The sequence below is a fragment of the Plecotus auritus genome (assembly GCF_963455305.1).
Source record: "Plecotus auritus genome assembly, chromosome: 3".
In the NCBI taxonomy this organism is placed as follows: Eukaryota; Metazoa; Chordata; class Mammalia; order Chiroptera; family Vespertilionidae; genus Plecotus; species Plecotus auritus.
Genome location: NC_137772.1, coordinates 216,659,245 through 216,680,050, shown reverse-complemented (window position 1 = coordinate 216,680,050; position 20,806 = coordinate 216,659,245). Strand labels below are relative to the sequence as shown.

At 45.3% G+C, this 20,806-nt stretch overlaps 1 protein-coding gene across 1 annotated transcript in view; it reads left to right on the top strand.

The window, feature by feature from the left end:
- The first annotated feature begins 237 nt into the window (after positions 1-237).
- The window catches only part of BPIFC (BPI fold containing family C), a 34,942-nt gene continuing 14,373 nt past the window's right edge, over positions 238-20,806 (top strand). The window contains exons 1-8 of the mRNA XM_080660715.1: positions 238-310; positions 6,708-6,831; positions 10,290-10,410; positions 12,796-12,924; positions 14,128-14,283; positions 14,420-14,483; positions 16,609-16,669; positions 19,719-19,810. Coding sequence (XP_080516841.1) covers positions 6,708-6,831; positions 10,290-10,410; positions 12,796-12,924; positions 14,128-14,283; positions 14,420-14,483; positions 16,609-16,669; positions 19,719-19,810 — 747 coding nt within the window. The 5' untranslated portion in view covers positions 238-310. The remainder of the gene's footprint in view (positions 311-6,707; positions 6,832-10,289; positions 10,411-12,795; positions 12,925-14,127; positions 14,284-14,419; positions 14,484-16,608; positions 16,670-19,718; positions 19,811-20,806) is intronic.

The window sequence follows — 20,806 nt, the reverse complement described above, 5'->3', positions numbered from 1 at the left end:
TGTGTGTGTGTGTGTGTGTGTGTGTGTACGCGCCTGCGTGTTGCGGGGAGGTAATTACTGCATAGGTGGCATTGTCTGCTCATCTAGGTAGAAACTATAGTGTTCATTCATGCCATTGGGTAATTGAAGTGAAGCAATTACGTATCATATTTTGAAAGAGGCATTAAAAAAATCCACCACTAGGTGATTCAGACTTAATTATCTTGTCTTTGCGGCAGCTGAGTTCAAAGCTCAAGTGGAGAACACATCGACTTCAAAGGCAGAGGGAATCGACGGTGCTCCCCAGCTTTGGGCTCTTCCTCTGCTTAAGGTAAGAATCCTGAACAAGCTTGAGGTCTCTGCCAGTGCAATCTCTCTGGACGGGGATTACCCTCCCACTGGAGAGGTCCCAGATCTGGTCGGACACCCTGAGGGGGAAGCTGTTTTGTATTCTCAGTTATTGTCTGCCTGGGTTTTTATGTTTTATTTGCTTTTTATGTCACTCACACACACACAGAAGACTGTAAACAGCTCTAAGGAAGAAAAGAGAATTGTTCAGTTTTGTATCGTTCAGCAATGTTAAGGGGGTTGCTCCAGAGTCTGGACTTCTTTTTGCTTCCATTTCAATGGGGAACCCAGCACAGTGGCAGAAAAGTCTAACTTGTGTCTCAACCGGTGTGGTTGGGATTAAGGAGCTGCTGTGACCTCTCTGTTCGGGGGCCAGGCCTTCATCAGTAACCTAGACCCTGCCCTGCCAGAGAAAATGACCCTCCCACTTGCTTGACAGTTTTAAGGTGTCCGTGTTGTGTATGGAGTTCGTGGAAGAAAGACTTGGTGTAAAATTTTAAGGCCCTTGTCATTAGAGATCTTGATATAAAGTCAGATGTGTGGGCTGAATCCCTTGAAATATTCTCCAGTTCTTCCCCTATCCCGTACCTGTTGATTTCTTACATACATTTTGTCTTCACCATTAGGTTGGCATATTATACTCTAGGCCAGTGGTTGGCAAACTCATTAGTCAACAGAGCCAAATATCAACAGTACTATGATTGAAATTTCTTTGAGAGCCAAATTTTTTAAACTTCTTCTAACGCCACTTCTTCAAAATAGACTCACCCAGGCCGTGGTATTTTGTGGAAGAGCCACACTCAAGGGGCCAAAGAGCCGCATGTGGCTCGCGAGCCGCAGTTTGCTGACCATGGCTCTAGGCTTCTTTAAACCAATTGAACTTAATTTTTCCACCTTTGCCTCTGGGTTGAAAGCTACATTTCATTCACTCATCACTTCTTTAACCAATTATTCAAGTCTGTCAAAGCTCTCCCCCGTGAGTGGTAATGGCAAATTGATCTGTCTTGGGAATTTTCTCAGTTTTACCAGTTTTCTTATTTCTAGTCATTGGAATGGCTCAGGCAAGGGCCATCTAATTTAGGAGTGTTATTCCGCCCATATGTTGGTATGGAAATGTAATGGGTTCTGAGGCTTTGAATCTTAGAAAGAAGCAATCCTCAGAAGCAACAAGTTAGGTTACTTTGGCTGACAGGGTGTTAAAATCATCTTGGATCCCTTCTTGTAACAGGCTACTCACCCTGCCCTTACTTGTCAGCCAAATGACTTAACCTTTAGGAGTCATCTCCTTACTTCACAAGTTTCCTTTCTTCCCCGGCCCATAAATTATCCTCCTAGCCAAACAGTTCAACTGAAAATTACATACAATCCATCCCTTTATAGCCCAGTAATTTCATTCACTCATAAAATTTTTAGAGGAAAAATATGTTTTTCTATATGTAGTGTTGAGGTCCTGGATCACCATTAAAGTGGACCGCTTCAGAAACTTTCTTTAACTAAGAAGGGAAACAGATTTTTGCTGCTGGGAGGGAATTAAAAACTTCACATATGCCCAAGGAAAGACAAAAGGGTTTGCACTCGATGCTTAAAAATTTCCAGACACTTAATTTATTTTTTCCACAAAGAAGATGGCATCGAGGAACTCCTATTTAAAATTCCCAAGTGAAAATTAAAATTCCAGCATTTATCAAGTCATTAAATGAAAAAAATTATAAATAGTAAAAGTAGAAGCCAGAAGAACAAGGTTTGATTCCCAGGTGCTTGACTTACTATGTGGCCTCAGGCAGGTCATTCAGACGCTCTAAGCCTCTGTCCACATGTCCAAAACAGAGGTCAGATAACATCCACCTCTAAGCATTGTTCTGAGCTTAGCAAGTAATATCTCTGTTTAGTTTATCGCGCTTTTTCGCTGTAGAAATGGAGAGCTATTTATATGATGGTTTGGTTTTCTCCTTTTTTCATCCTGTTCTATAACCTTTCTTAGTTAACCAGGATCTTGTAATTCAGTCAATTGGTCAGTTAGTAAATATGTATTGAGTTCCTACTATGTGCTAGGCCAGTGGTCGGCAAACTGCAGCTTGCAAGCCACATGCGGCTCTTTGGCCCCTTGAGTGTGGCTCTTCCACAAAATATCACGGCCTGGGCGAGTCTATTTTGAAGAAGTGGCGTTAGAAGAAGTTTAAGTTTAAAAAATTTGGCTCTCAAAAGAAATTTCAATCATTGTACTGTTGATATTTGGCTCTGTTGACTAATGAGTTTGCCGACCACTGTGCTGGGCAGAGATATCATTTCTACTTTAATTTGCACACAGTTTAATGGGTATAGCTTTTTTGGTCTAACATTTTTTCCCATTGTTTTCCACTTCTATGAAAAATGTTTTCCTCTTTTGAAAAATTTGTCTTATGCCTGCCTTGGTATGACACATCCATTTATAGTTCTTTGCCTACAGATATTAGCATGACTACACGTTCATATGACCTCATCTTTTGTTAAAATGTAGAAACACTTCTATACCCGTTGATGAATAGCCATAAACCTGAGCCCCAGGAGTGTTTGGCTTATTCCCATAGTCCCATTCATCTCTGCTATCCCCCAGGTCAACTGAAGGATTAAGAAAGGCCTAGCACAGATGGCAACTGGACCTAGCTCCTGAGTCCATTCTGAGTATAAGATGTGCCTCCCAGAATGTGGATGAGTTCACACTTGCTTACCCACTCCTCGCATTTCTTCCAGCCCTCAGGTCACTCATTTCTGGGCCAGAGACCCTCCTCTCCTACTCAAGTCCCTTCCCCTTAGCTCTCAGTCTCTTTCCTCTGTGCTTCCCTTAGTGTGTTCTGCACCCTGATCGTCCTCCAGCCAACCCTCCTTAGCCCTGCCCCCGGCATTGCTGCCCAGGTTCTTTCTGTAGATGGTCCTCTATAACCCAAACCAACCCTGTAGGGCTGAAACATCATACTGAATGCATACGGCCATGGCAGTGTTAAAATATTGAAATAACTGAGTAGTTATAGTAAATAATCACTACTCTGAGCCCCCATGCCCCATACCCCAACCACACTGACCACTCCTCCTCCCCATGACCCAGTGCCTGGCCTCCCTGACTGTGCTCCTGGACTATGGCCAACACCTGCTCTCATGGGCACCTGTGTTCTGCTAGTGTATAGGTGCTTTTTCAATCACCTCTGCAAAGAACTATAATGTAGAGTGAGGTAAGGGCTATGCCTTCATTTATGATTCACTGATTCATTATACGAATACTTATCCATCACTCCTATGTCCAAGACACCGAGCCAAGCTCTAAGACCTCCAAACCAGATCAGGGTTGTGCCCTTCTGGTGCTTCCATTCTGGTAGGAGAGACAGACAGTAAGCAAGAAGATAAACATACACACGTGTTTCAATAAATGTTTTGACTGAGGGTTCCAGAGGAAGTGAGATTAGCTTTGGGAATTCAGAAGTGGTTTCAGAAAGAAGGCTGTGTTTAAAATGGACCTTGCCCTATCTGGTTTGGCTCAGTAGATAGAGCAACGGCCTGCGGACTGAAGGGTCCCAAGTTCAATTCCAGTCAAGGGCACATGCCCAGGTTGCAGGCTTGATCACCAGTAGGGGGCATGCAGGAGGCAGCCAATTAATGATTCTCTCTCATCATTGATGTTTCTCTCTCTCTTCCTCTCCCTTTCTCTCTGAAATCAATAAAAATATATTTAAAAAATAAAAATAAAATGGACCTTTGGATGCACAGGGTTTCTGTAGGCCTAGGTCAAAGGGAGCAGCATAAGCACAGGCATTAGGCAGGAAGCATGGCCTGTGTTTACAAACCAGGAGTTCAGCTTGTCTGGCCAGTGGGGTACACAGAGAGGGCTCCTGAGAGATGAGGTGAGCACTAGAAGCAGATTGACTGAGCCAGCCTCTCCTCACACCTGAAGGTGGACTTATGCTATACAGAACAGACACATAGTAGATACACACTTTTCAACCACATGGCCATCCATCAAAATACCTGCCTGAGCATTCACTAATCTGAGTTTAGGTCCACTGTATGAGTTGGGCAGCTTGTGCACTAGACAAATGCCAGCCCAAGGGGTGAGTAGGGCAGACCTTGCTCGCCCCACCAAACTGGATACGCTGATGTGGGGTTTTCCTGAAACACTTTTCACCAGCTCCACGTTGTGCCAGAGGTCACCTTTACCCATTTCACACAAAAGCCAAGATAGGCTAGCAACAGCCCTACCCAGATACTCCCTTCCCTGGCCAAACTGCTCTATTCCTTTCAAATAAATCCTTTTGTCTGTGCCACCCCCATTCCCACTTCTATGGCCTTACCCATAAGCCCACACAAGCCCCTTTATCAAAGCTCTCACTTATCTTGGTCATGCACCACACACACACACACACACACACACACACACACACACACCTCTTACAGTAACGCCTTTTCCTTCATCCAGATTGCTTCTGAACCCCTTTTGAATCCTTTCCTGCCCTACCCCTCCCTCTGTCTAAATGGCTCCCACAATTTCCTCTTCTTTGATTACCCCCACAAATGTTTCTCTGATCTATTTCATATTTGTGTGTTAACTCGGTGGGCCTCTGTCACCTGTGGGTCTTTGGCATATGTGAATGCAGCAATGATAATTTACCGAGATTATAAACTCCTAGAACTATAAATAAGGCCTGTGAATGTATTACTCACTTGGCTGTCATTAAAAGAAACCCATGTCACTTGCTGTTGGTACCTGTGCTTCATTCATCAAGAAAATGGGGTGGCATTAATTCATTGAGTTCATTAATTCAACAAGTATGCATTGAACGTTTAATATATGCCAAGAACAAGCAGGATAACAGTGAAGAAGATGTGGTCTCTCTCCTTAAAGACGATGTTTATTAAGATTTTTTTATGTATCTACCATGTGCCAGGCATCATACCAGACTTTGGAGATATAAAAGTAAGACAGTGCCTGTGATGAAGGGACAAAGACAGTCAGAATACAGGATGGTGCATATCAAGATCAGGGACTGCTCCAAGTGCTGTGGGAACTCAGAAGGCTAACCTGGCCCACTTCACAGTCTCCAGGAAGAGACATTCATTCAATCCATCAATCAAACATTCAGTATTTACCCATTACCTACTGTGTGCCAGTCGCTGTTCAAGGTGCTGAAGTGATGCAATTCTTCCCCCATGAAATCTAAAAATTCCAGCAGGTGAGACAGGCAATGAACAAATGAGTTACTATAGACTATGCTAGATGATGATACGTGCCTGGAGAAAAAGAAAGCAAGGAGGGGCATAGGGAATATCAGGGTCTCGGGAGGTGAGGGGGTGTAACGATCCTTATTTTGTATAGAGTGGTTGGGAAAGACTTCAGTGAGATAACACCTGATATACCTGAAGAAAGTGAAATCAACCATGTGGTTACCTGTGTGGTGACTCTACCAGGCAGAAGGAACAACAAGTGCGAAGACCCGAGGATACAGGTCCCATAGAGTGTTCAAGAAAGACAAAGTCAGCCAGTGAGGCTGGGGACAGGTGAGCCAGACAACTGTGTTAAGGAAGGAGGTCTATGAGAAGGTAGAGGTGTGGAGTAGGGCATGGCCTTGCAGCTGGTGGAAGGGCTCTGGCTTTTATGTTGAATAAGATGGGGAACCACTCAAAGGCTTTATGGGGTGGAGGTGACAAGATCTGACTTCATTTTAGGAGGCCTACTCGGCTGTGATGTGGAACATAGCCAGAAGAGGGCAAGGGAGGCAGAGAGACCAGTAAGGAGCTGATTATAAACATTCATGAAATGGTACTGGCTTGGTGAAATGATTGGAGGTATAGCAGTGGAATGGTGAGCCTGCCAGAAAGCTCATGATGTTTCAATGCATGCATGCATATGTATTGTACAAAGTGCAGTGGGAGCACAGTGTAGACGGTGGTGAACCCAGTGCAAAATGACATGGTGAGGGAAGCTGTCACAGAGCGGACATTGGAGCTGGCCTAGAAGATCCTAAAACTATCCTCACCCCACCCCAATATCCTCCCCAAGGCATATCCTAGTCATTACATTTACTCTAAGGCTCTTGTATTATATTGCATTGCATCATCCTGTATTGTGTTATAAACATCTGTGTGTGTGTGTGTGTGTGTGTGTGCGTGGGTGTATATGACTCACCGCTAGTCTATGGGAAGCAGAGGTCAGGGGCCACGCACATGGATCATCTGTACATCCTCAGCATCTAGAACATGTTCTGGTGTGTTTAACAAATGATTACTGGATGGATGGATGTGCGGTAGTCCTGGAAGTGAACAAAGAAAATGAGAAAGCCTAGAAATGCTGGGTGGAATTGACCAGTGAGAAAGTCAAGAATAATAAAGGAGCCATAAATGTCGGTTAATTGCAGATGTGTACAAAGATGGTCCAAGTCCTTTGGGGATGTTTCCTCCTGTGGAATGTCTACATCTCATCTGCTTGGATCACACGCCCTGGAATCAAGGCAAGGGCTACTCAGCGGGCTCTGGACTATGGTGAGTTGGATGCGTTCAGAAGCCGGGCTGCAGCTCCCCTAGGTAGAGCCTGTGACCCAAAACCAGAAGCTCATAGAGAGAACTGTATTATAACTGAGACAAGCTCTGCTGTGAGATGATCTAGTCCCTCATGCAGAAGCTGCTAAGATAGCTGGGAAGAAAGTGTTGCCTAAAAAATAATGACCTTAACAGTTGGCATATCCAAAGACTGCCACAGATTCTCTCTCTCTCTCTCTCTCTCTCTCTCTCTCTCTCTCTCTCTCTCTCTCTCTCACACACATACACACACACACACGCACACACACACACACACACACACACACAATGAACATCTCAGAGAACTCATTATAGGATAGAGAGGATGAGATTTGTAGTAAAAGTAATAACTTACAGTTTCAGAAATGGTTTTATTCCAAAAGAAACAGTTTTCTAAAATTGTGTGTGTAAAATTTAAATGGGGATGATGATCATGTATTTTTCTTGAGGGAGGCTCTGTACATTTATTAGAGGCACAAAGGAGTCTGAAAGATTAAGAACAAGCAGAGGAAAGTGTTGGACTGAGATTTTCTTAGAGCTAAATTGGGATAAGGACAGATTATGTAGAAGAAAGGAACTGCAAAATCAACGTCTATGGGCCTATTCTCACCTGTAAATGTCGGCCTAAGATTAGCTAGATGAAGGTTGATATTCACTAATGTCCCATGTTACAGATGAAGAAAGTTCTGGATAAACAGAATTTATAACTTGCAGAGGCACACAGGCTAGTAAGTGGCAGTGTTGGGATTCCGCCAAAGCTCTCTGATAGTGCCTTTGGTTCCATTTTTCCATCCTTACACTCAACCTTTACATCTCTGTATTGCAATACTATTCACGGTATTATAGAGGACAAACTCTTTCCTACTTGATGTCCAACCATGATAGAATAAGTGGAAAGGAGCTGAAGCTGCAAAGTAAGGAATAAAGGCAAAGCTTCCTCCTTGACAGGTTGAGATGAAAAGATCACTCTTCATTACTGTGTAAGTTACTTTTCTCAAGCTCTTTAATGAGAAGCAACCTCTTTTTCTCCCTGAACTCAGAGGACTGTGTTCTGTGGTGCTACCATATTAAGACAGGTCTATTCCCAAACAAAAAGCAGTGGTTTCCAAGCTTTCTGGAGTCCTGGGATTCTTTGAGAATTTGGTGAAAATGTGGACCCTTCCCCCTGAAAAATGAGATACATATAGTGTGGCGTAAAAGTAGGTTATAGTTGTGAGTATGTGAAACACAGTTTATTATTTTTTAAAGATATTTTTGTTGATTTCAGAGAGGAAGGGAGATGGGGAGAGAGAATAGAAACATCAATGATGACAGAGCATCATCAATCAGCTGCCTCCTACATGCCCCCTACTGGGGATCAAGCCCACAACACAGGCATGTGCCCTGACCAGGAATCGAACTGTGACCTCCTAGTTCATAGGTAGAGGTTCAACCATGAGCCACACCAGCTGGGCCAGTTTATTCTTATACTAGAGGCCCAGTGCACAAAATTTGTGCACGGGGGTAGGTGTCCCTCAGCCCGGCCTGCTCCCTCTCACAATCCAGGACCCCTCAGGTAGGGGTCCTAGGCCTAGCCAGCGATCAGAGTCTATTGGGGCTTTCCTTCCCCCAGCTGCCAGCAGCTGGTCCCACCCCTGTCCCCCACCGCTGTCATTGCTTGCTATCTGTGTGGCTCTACCCACCCCTACTCCCACCACCGGTCGCCTCCCTCTGGGTGACAGGCGTGGGGTGCAATCACTTGGCTGGTCTGGGCCTCCCGATGCGGGGTGATCACCGGCTGGCCCCACACACCCGCCACAGTGTCGCTGGCCAGCGGCCTGGGCCTCTGTCTGTGGGGCGATCGATCATGGCAGGGCGTGGTGCCAGATCGATCACCCTGAAGAAGGAGGCCCCACCCACCCACCACAGCGACACCATACGGGTGGCCTGGGCCTCCCTCTTTGGAGCGATCGATTGCAGGGTTCTGCGATCGATCGCCCAGCAGAGGGAGGCCCCACCAACCAAGCCGGGGCTCTGTGATCAGTCGCGGAGCAACCCCCCCCCCCACCACCGCATTGATCACCCTGCAGAGGGTGACCTGGGCCTCCCTCTGCAGGGCGATCATGGGGCAATGGCAGGGCCCCCCGACCAATTGCATCGCACATACCTTGACTGGCCTGGCACCAGTGCATGTCATAGTGTGGTAGTCTGGACGGTCATTCTGCTTTTTGGTCATTCAGTCAATTTGCATATTACACTTTTATTATTATAGACTAGAGGACTGGTACACAAAATTCGTGCACTCAGGGTTGCGGGGGGGGGAGTCCCTCAGCCCGGTCTGCACCCTCTCACAGTCTGGGAGCCCTCAGGGGATGTCTGACTGCATGGAGGCGGGAGAGGCTCCCACCACCACTGCTGCGCTCACCAGCCATGAGCCCAGCTTCTGGCTGAGCAGCACGCCCCCTGTGGGAGCGCCAGTGCCACCAGGGGTCAGCTCCTGTGTTGAGCAGGATCAGGCTGAAACCGGCTCTCCAACATCCCCTGAGGGTTCCCAGATTACAAGAGGGCACAGGCCAGGCTGAGGGACCCTACAGGTGCAAGATCGGGGACGTGGGAGGTTGGCCAGCCAGGGAGGGACCACGGGAGGGCTCCAGGTTGCGTTGGGCCGGTCTTGCTCAGTCCCGATCAGTTGGACCCCAGCAGCAAGCTAACCTACCAGTCACAGTGTCTGCCCCCTGGTGGTCAGTGCATATCATAGCAAGCGGTTGAGCGGCCTTAGCATGTCATTAGCATATTACACTTTGATTAGTTGAACAGATGACTGGACGACTGGACACTTAGCATATTAGGCTTTTATTATATAGGATTCTTACTCATTAATTATTTTCCATATGAAACACTGTAAACCTACATTTGCCCACCCCTGTAGGCACATGCACAACCAATCACAGTCTTTTATTAGAATTTCAAGAGGTCCAAAAGTTCCTAAAGGCCCATGAACTGCAGGCCAAAAATTTCTGAGCTTAAAGAATCTAGGGCTGGTGGGAATGATTTTCTGGAACTGGCTATAATAAGGCATAAATTCTGGAGCCATATTGCCCAGTTTTGACTATTGGGTCCCCCAATTCTTTGCTGGGTGACCTAGGCAAGGATTAACATATTTGAGGTTCAGTTTCATTATCGGTAAAATGTGGATAATGATAATATTTTATACTTTTCCTATCACACTGTCCTGTGATAACATTCTTTGGCCCTGGCCAAATAATGAAAATCTCTCATGCTATTAGCTCTGGGGTTTTGAGCAATTTTATTAGCCCCTCTGAGAACCAATGTTTCATATGTAAAGCAGGGATAATAATATCCACCTTGTAAGATTGCTTTCTTTTAAGTATCTAGGAGAATGCCTTATTCAATAAATTTCACTTTCTTTGGTTCTTTCACAGGTGTTCAAGCTGGGATGGAGATGATTGAGCAAATGGCCAAAGAAAGAAACCTTCCAGATTTAAAAGGTTCTGAATCTCTTGAATTTCTGAAGGTTGATTATGTGAACTACAATTTCTCAAAGTAAGTAAAAGAGCAATGTTAGCATTGAAATTCATCTTTAAACTCTCAGGGTTGTGGATACACCACCACCTGTTCTGCTGTAACATCAGGCCCTATAGAGTAGAAGTTAACCAACCTTTGGTGAGAGGCTTATCAGAAAATGACCAAAGAAAAAAAGGGTCATGAAGTTGACAAAAAGTGTGGCATTTGGGTCAGAACACCTGGGTCCAGGTCATGTCTCCGCTGCATACTAGTTGTGTGCACCTGGCGAATCTGCTCAGCGTCTGAGTGTCCTTACGTCCTTGTCTCTCTCCTAAAATGAGAACTCTAATTCAACACAGTTGTCAGCTGTAGCCACCTTGTCCCTCGAATTCTAAAGGAAATTCTTACTCATTCCATTGCTACCTTCACCCCCATAAACCTAGAAGCAGAATTCAACCACAGTCTCAGGAATAAACTACTCTCATCAAATGTTCTCTTATTTTCGTAAAGGTTAGTCACGATTTCAGATGTCACAGGGCACATGGCCTTCTGCCTTCTTGCTCTCTTGGCCTTTCCTCCTCTGGAGCAACACCAGTTTCTTCCACGGGCCTCATGCAAAGCAGTCCCACCCACAATGCTTTGTCAATCCAGTGATAATTCCCTGCTACCCTAACCCTTTAGAGTAGTAATTTCCCTGCTATGAAGGATGACATTCTATAAAACTAAGAGTTTTTTGTGAAGGAAGAGGGGGGATGTTCTAGGGCAGTGGTCGGCAAACTCATTAGTCAACAGAGCCAAATATCAACAGTACAACGATTGAAATTTCTTTTGAGAGCCAAATTTTTTAAACTTAAACTTCTTCTAACGCCACTTCTTCAAAATAGACTCGCCCAGGCCGTGATATTTTGTGGAAGAGCCACACTCAAGGGGCCAAACAGCCATATGTGGCTCGTGAGCCGCAGTTTGCTGACCACTGGCTAGGGCCAGCAGCCTTTTTTTAGGCACGCCCTTTGACCCAACAATTCTGCTTCTTGGCAGCCTCCATAGAGAAACACGTACATAAACTGCATGTATGAGGATTTTCAGGGTGGTTTTGTTTACAATACAGAAACACGGGAAACACCCTTGTTGGTGGACACCAACAGAGGAATTATTGTTGTTTTAATGATACATCCACAGCTTGGAATACTCTACAGTCATTACAAAGAATGGGTAAGACCCATAGTATCAAAAGGAAAATATTTCCAAGATTTCCTCTTCCCACAGTGGTTCTCAGGCTGTGTCACAGATAAGTAGGAAAGGATGCAAAGTAGATGAGACAGCAAAATGACCATTTTTTATCAGCTATCACACTTACGTCTTGCAATTTTCCTGATCTTAGCTCACAACAATGCCTTCCTCCTATGCAACAATGATGCACAGGTGGCCTCATTTTGTCTCCGTAACCTGCCTGTAACACTTCCTCTGAGTGATTAACTGAAAAAGGTGACGTGTCGTATCCAAGGTTGCACCGCCAGCACAAAACTTGTCTCCAAGTCGAGTGCCCTTTGCACAATAATGAAGTGGCATAGCCTAGTGGGTAAGAACACAGTCTGAAGACAGACCGAGGAGGTTTCCAGATCTGGTTCTACCACTTATGTATGACTTCAGCCAAGTTTCTTGTCTTCTCATCTCTGAATTGCAGTTTGCAAAAACAGCAACAGCCTCATAGGATTATTGTGAGGGTTAAAATGAGCTAGTACATGTGAAGTGCTCACCACAGTGCCTGGCAGCGAGTAATCACTCAGTCGATGTTCATAACAATAACGTATCATAATGCACGTGGCCATCTACCTAGGTAGATTACATGCAACTCACTGCCTCCTAGTTGCCTGTTTGACAGATCAGAGAATCTTTGGGGAAGTAAACTCTAAAAATAAGTATCTCAACTAGGGAAGACAGTGTCCACATAGAGGGCATTTGGGAAGAGGAGGAGACACCCTTTTGATTGTCCCAATGGATTTGGGGGAGGGGCACTACTGTCATTTAGGTTGGCACATGTGCCAAATATCCTGCAATGTGTATAACAGTTCTCTACAAAAAATTAGTTGTCCCAACCAAAATACTAATGTCCCCTATTTAGAAATACTGGAATAGCTAAAGGAAAAGGTCTGATGGCAAGGTACCTCTTTTTGTCTTTAAAGAAGTTAAAAAAGTAGATTATTTGCACATTTTCTTCCAAACTTGCTCATTTACCCCTCACTGGCATAGGAGCTTCCTGCCCAGAGTTTGAGGGGAATTAGAAGGCAGTGCCCAGGGGCACCCCTGCAGACCCGGGGTTCCTTGCTCCGTGGGAGTTCACAGTCACGATTTCTACAACTGCGTTTCCGGTTTTGCCGTACTTAGCAATGTGTTGCACTAAGTCCTCTGTTTCTTGTTTTACAGCATAAAAATCAATGCCTTTTCATTTCCCAACACGTCATTAGCCTTTGTGCCAGGGGTGGGAATCAAGGCACTGACCAACCACGGCACGACCAACATCAGCATAAACTGGGAAGTCAAGTCGCCACTTTTGTGAGTATCCCCTAAAAGCCTGCTGCTGTTCTGGGGGGAAATGGAGCAGAAATCCAAAGTGTAGAAATTTGCTAATGTTTTTGACATTAGGCTTCTTTCCTCAACCATGAACACTCTTTTTCAAGAGCATTTTTCAGGATAGAATTAAATCAGAATATCTCTGCTGGGGGTGAGAGGGGAAGGGCTGAAAATCATCTTGTCCAGAAAGACAGAGTAACTGGTCTAAAGGTCCTTTATGATTTCCTAAGAGCTAGAAGACTGTGGGAGCAACGGACATGGGCTCAACGCTTGAGATGCCTCATTGGTCACTGTATGATCTTAGCCAGTCATGGAACACACTTTGCCATCTGTGGGGCCTTCCTACCTCACACGGAGGTTGGAGCCTTCCTATCACAAGGAGGTTGGAGGATGATAGCTTGAGCCCAGCTCGCCCCTAACAAAAGGCCTTTGCACCCTCCTTAGAAAGAAGGGATCAAATTCAGGGTATGCTTACAGACCACCTACTAGTGCAAGTCGCTATCCTAGGTATAATGTTTAGTTGGTGCTCCAGAATAACACATTCATTCACCCACTTGGACATTTAACAAGCACTTATTGAGTGCCTACTGTTTACCATTTATTCCCATCTCAAGAACTCCAAGAATTCTTATGGACTGGGGAGAAATGACATATCCTCCTATAAGTAGCATGGATTCATGTATTTATTCTTGTTATTCTTGTCTTTGCTGAGTCATCAGCTTTACATTGCATGCTTATTTTGCATCAGGCCACCAGCTAAGCCCTGGGGACATGGACATGAGTAACACACACTCTGCTCCTTCAAGGAGCTCACAGACTCTGTCCCTTCCCCATCCATGCCCCTCCTACATAACGTGTGGCCAACCCCTCCCCCCCCCCAACCATGTTCTCTCTCTAAACAAGCATTGTATATGAATGGTGCTCAGTGTGTGCTCAACCACTGGGGTAGGCCAGGGCACTGAGGATGAAATAACTGCAAGGTCCCTAAAGCTGTCACCATCCCCATAATTCATTACTTCATTTCTTCAGCAAATATTCATTCAGCACCTGCTCTGATCCTACCTGTTGTAGGTGCCAGGAATCCAGAGGTGACAAAGGTCCTGGAGCTCAGAGTCCATGGATAAAGAACTGAGCCATCTCTTCCCTGCCGAGGCCTGGGTAACCTTGCACTTTTTCTCTCAACAGCCAAGACTCAGGAGGAGCTGATCTATTTCTCTCTGGGGTCTACTTCACGGGTATTCTTAACCTGGCCCGAAATGACTTGGGTCAACCAACCGTGGAGCTCCAAGACTGCCACGCCCAAGTGAGCCATGCCCACGTCTCATTTTCTGGAGAACTCAGGTGAGGGAGAGGGCCCTGGTGGACGGTGGCTAGTTGGGGGTGGTCTGGATTCTCGGGCAGCAGGTAGGAGAGGTTAATAACCAACAGGTACAGTCCCTGAGTAAGCCTTTTTTTTTTTCCTTCCTTTTTTCTCCAGTGTCCTGTATAACTCCTTTGCTGAACCCATGGAGAAACCCATTTTAAAAAACTTAAATGAAATGGTAAGTCTTTAGAGGTTTCACAACCATGGTCAAATGCCATCAGCAGCAGTTCTGCCATGCTTGAATTAATTCTTGGTCAATAAACCTTTATTGAGCACCTACTGTGTGCTAGGCACCATCCAAGGCTCTCTCATACACATCATTCTATAGAATGCCCTTCCTCAAGTTCATGCCAAACAACCAACAAGAATTTCTTTATTATGTACCCACTGCATGCCCAGCAGTAGGCTAGCATCTGTTGGGATATGAAAAAGAAGTAACCTTATCATCTTTTTAGGAAAACCAGAGTCAGGCTTGTGAAACAATAACTGAATGAAGACTTGAATTTAGGACATACTTATATGATCATTAGATTGAAGATGTTCAGAGAAATGGGAAAATTAAATAAATAGATCCTGGAAGTATTCTGGGAGACATTTTTAGAGGATGCAGGACTTGAACTGGGCCTTGAAATATAGGTAGGATCTGGATAGGTAAGGAATAGGAAAGAAAATAAGATATTTCCAGCCAATAGAAACAATGTAACTTAAGATGGCTTCCAACGCTACAAGAAGCTAGATTCCAGAAGTCCGAGTTTGAGGAAGGGGAAAGGTGGGATTGGCTCTGTGCCCTCTTTCCAATCCTGACCATACCTTCCCTGAGCCCTTGACCTGTATTTTGTGGGAGACAGAGAGAGGAGGATTGGAAACGAAGGGAGACTCCTTTCTGAAAAAGGGGTGAGGACAGTGTCTGGCTATCTCCTCTCCCTTGTGCTCAGCTCAGTGCTTAATGAATGGCAGCGAGGAAATCAACAAGTAGAAATAGTAAGCAGCCTGTCCAGTGAGGTTGCCAGCTCATAAAGGGACTCTGAGGCTTCTCAGTCTTTCTCCATCTTACCTGACGGGCTGGGGGCCAGTGGATATTAAAGAGCGACTGGGAAATAGTGCTGCCACCTTCAAGGACCTCACAGTTGACCATTCCTTTGTTCAGAACGAGGCATGGTTCTTGGCCAAAAGTTAAGTTTGCCCGGAGTGTACATACAACTTAGAAATCATAGATGCTTTGCCTCTAGTATTCCCTCTGAGCCACTGGAAAATGAAGAGAATACTCAGACCATAGCCGTCTAGCTGTCATGTGACGCCTGGTGACTCTGTCAACCTCCCTTCTTCAGTTTTCCCATTTGTAAATAGAGGACCGTAGGGCTTACCTCCCAGAGCTAAAGCGAGGATGAAATGGGGTTAAAACAACAGCCAATATATACTGAATGCTTACTCTTAGTAACCTGATGAGGTGGATAAAACTGTCATTCCCATTTTGCAGATGAGGAAACTGAGGACAGAGAGTACAAGTAACTTGGCAAGGGATTCAACCCAGGCAGCCCACCTCCCGAGCCTCTGCTAGTAACCACCACCCTGAGTGCTTAGCACACGCCTGGCACACAGCAGATCCATCGATATCCTTCCTTCTTCCTCCAGATGTCCTTGAGTCTGACTCAAGGTTTATTTTCTAATTCCAAACGGGGTCTGATTGAAGTAGATGCCTGATCTAATGGGCTGTCGAACCAGCCCAGCGGGGAAGTAAAGGCCCCAGCTGTGACCACTCCCGGCAGCATGGCACTGATGACAGAGCTGGGGAAAGGCATAGCAGGTTTCTCGGGTGGGACACCTCCAGCATGGACTGGGGCACATGTCCTGTCATGCACAGGAAGAGAAGGCAGTGGCTCATTCTTTTATGGGCCTCCCTGGGTGGAGTCCCAGTGGCTGTGAAGTTTAGTCAGCATTCAATGACTTGACACCCATACATACATAGACATCACCTAATTTAAAAGACTTGATGGCCAAAGGGAGACTGTCTCATAGCCTTTTGCTTGCAGGGTCTAAGCCAGGGGTGGGCAAACTTTTTGACTCAAGGGCCACAATGGGTTCTTAAACTGGACTGGAGGGCTGGAACAAAAGCATGGATGGAGTGTTTGTGTGAACTAATATAAATTCAAAGTAAAGGAGCGGAGGGGAGAGCAAGAGAACCGGATAGAACAGCCGGATCCGGCCCGCGGGCCGTAGTTTGCCCAAGGCTGGTAAGCCCATAAATAGAGGTTTCCAGTATAATATGATAATCTGCATTTTTTTAAAATTCCTTTTATGGCCAGCTCTGTCCCATTATCACGGGAGAGGTAGAAGCACTGAATGCCAATCTCAGCATGCTGGAGGGTGAGTCTCTGAACTGTCTCTTCTGGATGGTTCTTTCCCCACCTTCCCACTCTGGTGCTCTCCAGGTTTGCTTTTCCACACAACACAGCTCCGCCTCTTCAGTCTGCTTTCCACTCTGCAAACTAGAGCCTCAGGAAGGTGAGGGGCTGGAGGGGCACAGCCTGTGTATGGTGCCTGCTCTTTGCTGCTGCAACCAACTTCTCTGCAGGAGGGGGTGGCTCCAGGAGACCAGATACAGTTCAGAGAATTAAACTCTCACGAGCTTTAATCCCAGCTCTGCACTAAATGCATCCTCTTCAGAATGGTTAATGCTAATCTGGGCCAGGTTATCCCCTTCATTGGCTCCTCACTGCCTTCAGGATCAAGTCCAAATGCTTTAACATCGACTGCAAGACCCACCCGCCATGCTCAGGCTCCTAATTCTCTCTGTTCATCTTGCACATTTCTCTGCTCCAGCAATCAAACTGCCTTTCCTGACCCCACACCCCTTGCCTTTGCTCATGGTGTCCTCTCTGCCTAGAAGAGCTTCCTCTCCCTTCACCCATTCATTCATTTAATAGACATTTATCGGTGCCTATTTCTTTGCCAACACTGTGCTAAGCGGTGAGGGACGCAGTCCCTTCCACTAGCTACCCCTCAGCCATCCCTTGTCTTGTTCACTCCTCTTTATCTTTCAAGGCTCAGCTCAGGCATAGTCTCTTCCAAGAAACCTTACCTGATGTCCACACCCTAAAGTTCCGCCTCCTCTGTACTCACATGATACTTTGAAAGTGTCTCTCTTTCCAGTCCACCCATTCATTCACCAATGGTACAAGCCAGGTGCTGCTCTTGTTGCTGGAATGCAGCCGTCAGGCTCGGAAACAGAAATCCCTGCCCTAGTGGGACTAGTGGGAGGAGACAGACAGCAAGCAAGATAATACGTAAAATCTATGGCATCCTAGTGATGGGTGACAAGAAGAAAACTAAAGCAGGGAAGGAGCTGGGGAGTGGTTTTCATTTTAGATGTGTGGCCAGGGGTTTCCATTTTAGACCCTAAGAAAGTAACATGGAGTACGAATCTGAATGAAGTGGGGAGTGAGCCCCTCCTAGATCCGGGCAAAGAACATTTCGAGTAGAAGAAACCGCAAGCTCACAGGTCCTGAAGCGGGCACGTGCCCGGTGTGCTAGAGGAACTGTGAGGAGGCCACATGGGGGGCAGAGGGAGTCGGAGGTTGTGGGGGCGGGGGGAGCAGGAGATGAGGTCCGGGAGGAGAAAGCAGATGGGTAGATGTCCAGGACTCTGTAGGTCCTTGGGAAGCCTTTGGAGAGTTCTGAGCCAGGCTTGCATGATTTCATCTATATTTTAAGAATATCACTCCGACTTCTGTGGATTAATAATAGACAGGAGTGGGGGCAAAGGTGGAAGCAGGGAGACCACTCAAGAGGCTACTGACTCCCATGAGCCTAGATGAAGAAGGCGAGGCACATTCAGGTCCTGGATGCAGCTTGCAGGTGGAGGCAGTGGCATTTGCTGACACGCCGAATGTAGATCATGAGGGGAGTCAAGGATGACCCCAGGTTTTTACCCTGAGCAACCAGAACCTATTATTATTGGAAGAATGGAATTACCATTTACCCAAATGGGGAAGACTGTGAGAATAGGTTTGTAGGAGGACCATCAAGAGCTCAGTTTTAGATCTTACTACACTGTCTTCTGATATCCCGTTTGTATGTCTGTCTCCTCCACCAGACTATGAGTTCCAGGAGGGCAGGGACTGTGACTCATCTCTGTGTTCCCAGCACCGGGCACAGCGCCGAAGCCACACTAAGTTAATAAATATTGGATTGATGAAGGGATGACAGGAGAGGGCGGCTGGGCAAATGGATTGATGAATGGATCCAGGTGGACGAAAGCAAACTAATGGGTTGGGGAGGCAGGGAAAGAGAAAGGAGTGAAGAAAGAACTGGTGGAGGATTCTCATGCCCTAGTTTGCCTTGGGCAAGTTTCTTTACCTCTGGGAGCTGCACTCCCCTCACGGCTCTGCTTCCCTCACAGTATGATGGTGGGTCCATGGAGACTGTGAATTTGAAAACAGATTTAAAACTATGGTGTCAGAGTAGTAGTGCTCCCTCGCCTTGGCAAATGGCTTCATCTCTTCTTCCTTCGCATCCCCATCTATGGAATAAACCAAGCGTGACATGCAAGGAGGGAAGCTGTGGTGCTCACGGGCCTTCCTCTAGGGAGGAAGTCTTCCTGTCACAGAGCACACGGTGGTGGTTGGGAAAGCAGGTCCCAGGCCAGGGTGGGAACTGAGCACCGCACCGCCGCACACATAACCGTCCCAGACACTGACGTCCATGCTTCCTGCAAGCCTCGCCCGGCATTCCCTGGCCCGGGCCCCCTGCCCGGCCTTCTGCTTGGCTCTGAAAATGATAATACAAAAATGACGTGAATCAGTAGCACGGTGCCTGAGAATGTCCTTTGCCTCTCCAACTTAGTGGATTTTACTCCTGTCTATCTCTCTTGATATTTCTTTTTTTAAAATTATTTCTAATTACAACAGTAATGCCTGCTTATTTTGAAAAAATTAAGTTCTAACTACCTAGGAGGCTTTAACATAGAACGTGAAAGTCTTTCATTATACCGACCTAATACGTATGGCTTAATGTTGACAAGTGACTTGTTTGTCTAATTCCTTCTTTAAAAAGAATGTATGTACATTGAGAAAGAGAGAGACAGAGAGTGATAAAAAGGGTATATGCCGAAATATTACATTTCTCTTGGGTAATGTGATTTAAAAGGGTTTTTACTTTCTTCTTTTGACTTACCTACTTTTCCTGGGTCTTAAAAAGTGAGCAATACCTAAAACTAATATAATATTGAATGTCAACTACTAAATAAATAAATAAGAAAAAGGTGAATGTGTATTACTTATGAAATAGGGTAATTATTCTTTTAAACAATATAATTTAAAATTCTTCAATTTTTAAAAATCTGTTCTAGATATACATTAATTATATGTTATACTTTTAATGAATGTAAATTTTCTTTTTGTTTTATCTGTTTTAGTTTTAACCAAGATTGACAACTATACCCTGCTGGATTATTCGCTAATGAGTTCTCCAGAAATTACTGAGAACTACATTGACCTGAATTTGAAGGTAACTTTATCATCCTCATCAGAGTTCTCATCCTGGCTACCAGCAGCCAGGACAAGCGCCCCTCTGTGTCCTCCAGGGATTGGTTACAGGACACCTCCCCAGACCAAAATCTTCCATACTCAATTCCCTTAAATAAATGGCATGGTGTTTGCAATTAACCTAGGCACATCCTCCTGTATACTTGAAATCATTTCTAGATTACTTATATAACCTAATACAATATAAATGCTATGTAGATGGTTGTTAAAAGAAAATGTACATGCTCGGTACGACACAACCATCATAGGCCTAACTACATAGTGCCCGTCAGCAACAATGTGACTTTTTTTCCAAATATTTTTATCTGCGGTTGATTGAAGCAGAGCCTAAGGATACAGAGGGCCGACTGTATTCAGGGAACAAATATGTACAGAGGAAATATACCTACATGCTCTTCAAATAATTTCATTTCCTTTGAAACAATCCCTGATGTGTATGCTCTTTCGAAAGACTCTTGAACATTTCCTTGATCGGTAAACGATTGTTTGGATTGCACAAGACATGTCTGTCTTCTTCAAGAAGAGTCTCATGATGCCTTTGCTTCTGGGAGTAGGTGTGAGCTAGGAGGCAGCAAGTGAGTGGTCTACAATTATTAGAACTTACCACATCAGTAATTGTACATATTAGTACTTCTGTTCCTCTCAGATTAGTCCATTTAACTGCGAGCTGCTGACCTCTACTGAGGCTATTAGCATATGAAAATGGTGTTTGCCGATTCTGGAAAAGTGTTGTTCAGTTTTGCCCCAAAGTTAATATCATTGTTTTTAAAAATGCATATTGGCTTATATTTCAATCACTCAGAGTCATTCCGATTAGTTAAACATTACACAAAACAACCAATAGCTAATGAGGGCCATTAGAAATGCCATGGATTTTCTCCTAGACTTCTGAAACCCATGGTGCATTCATGAAAACGTGATGCAGGTGCAGTTCAAGGTGCCGTGTTCAACTCAGTTC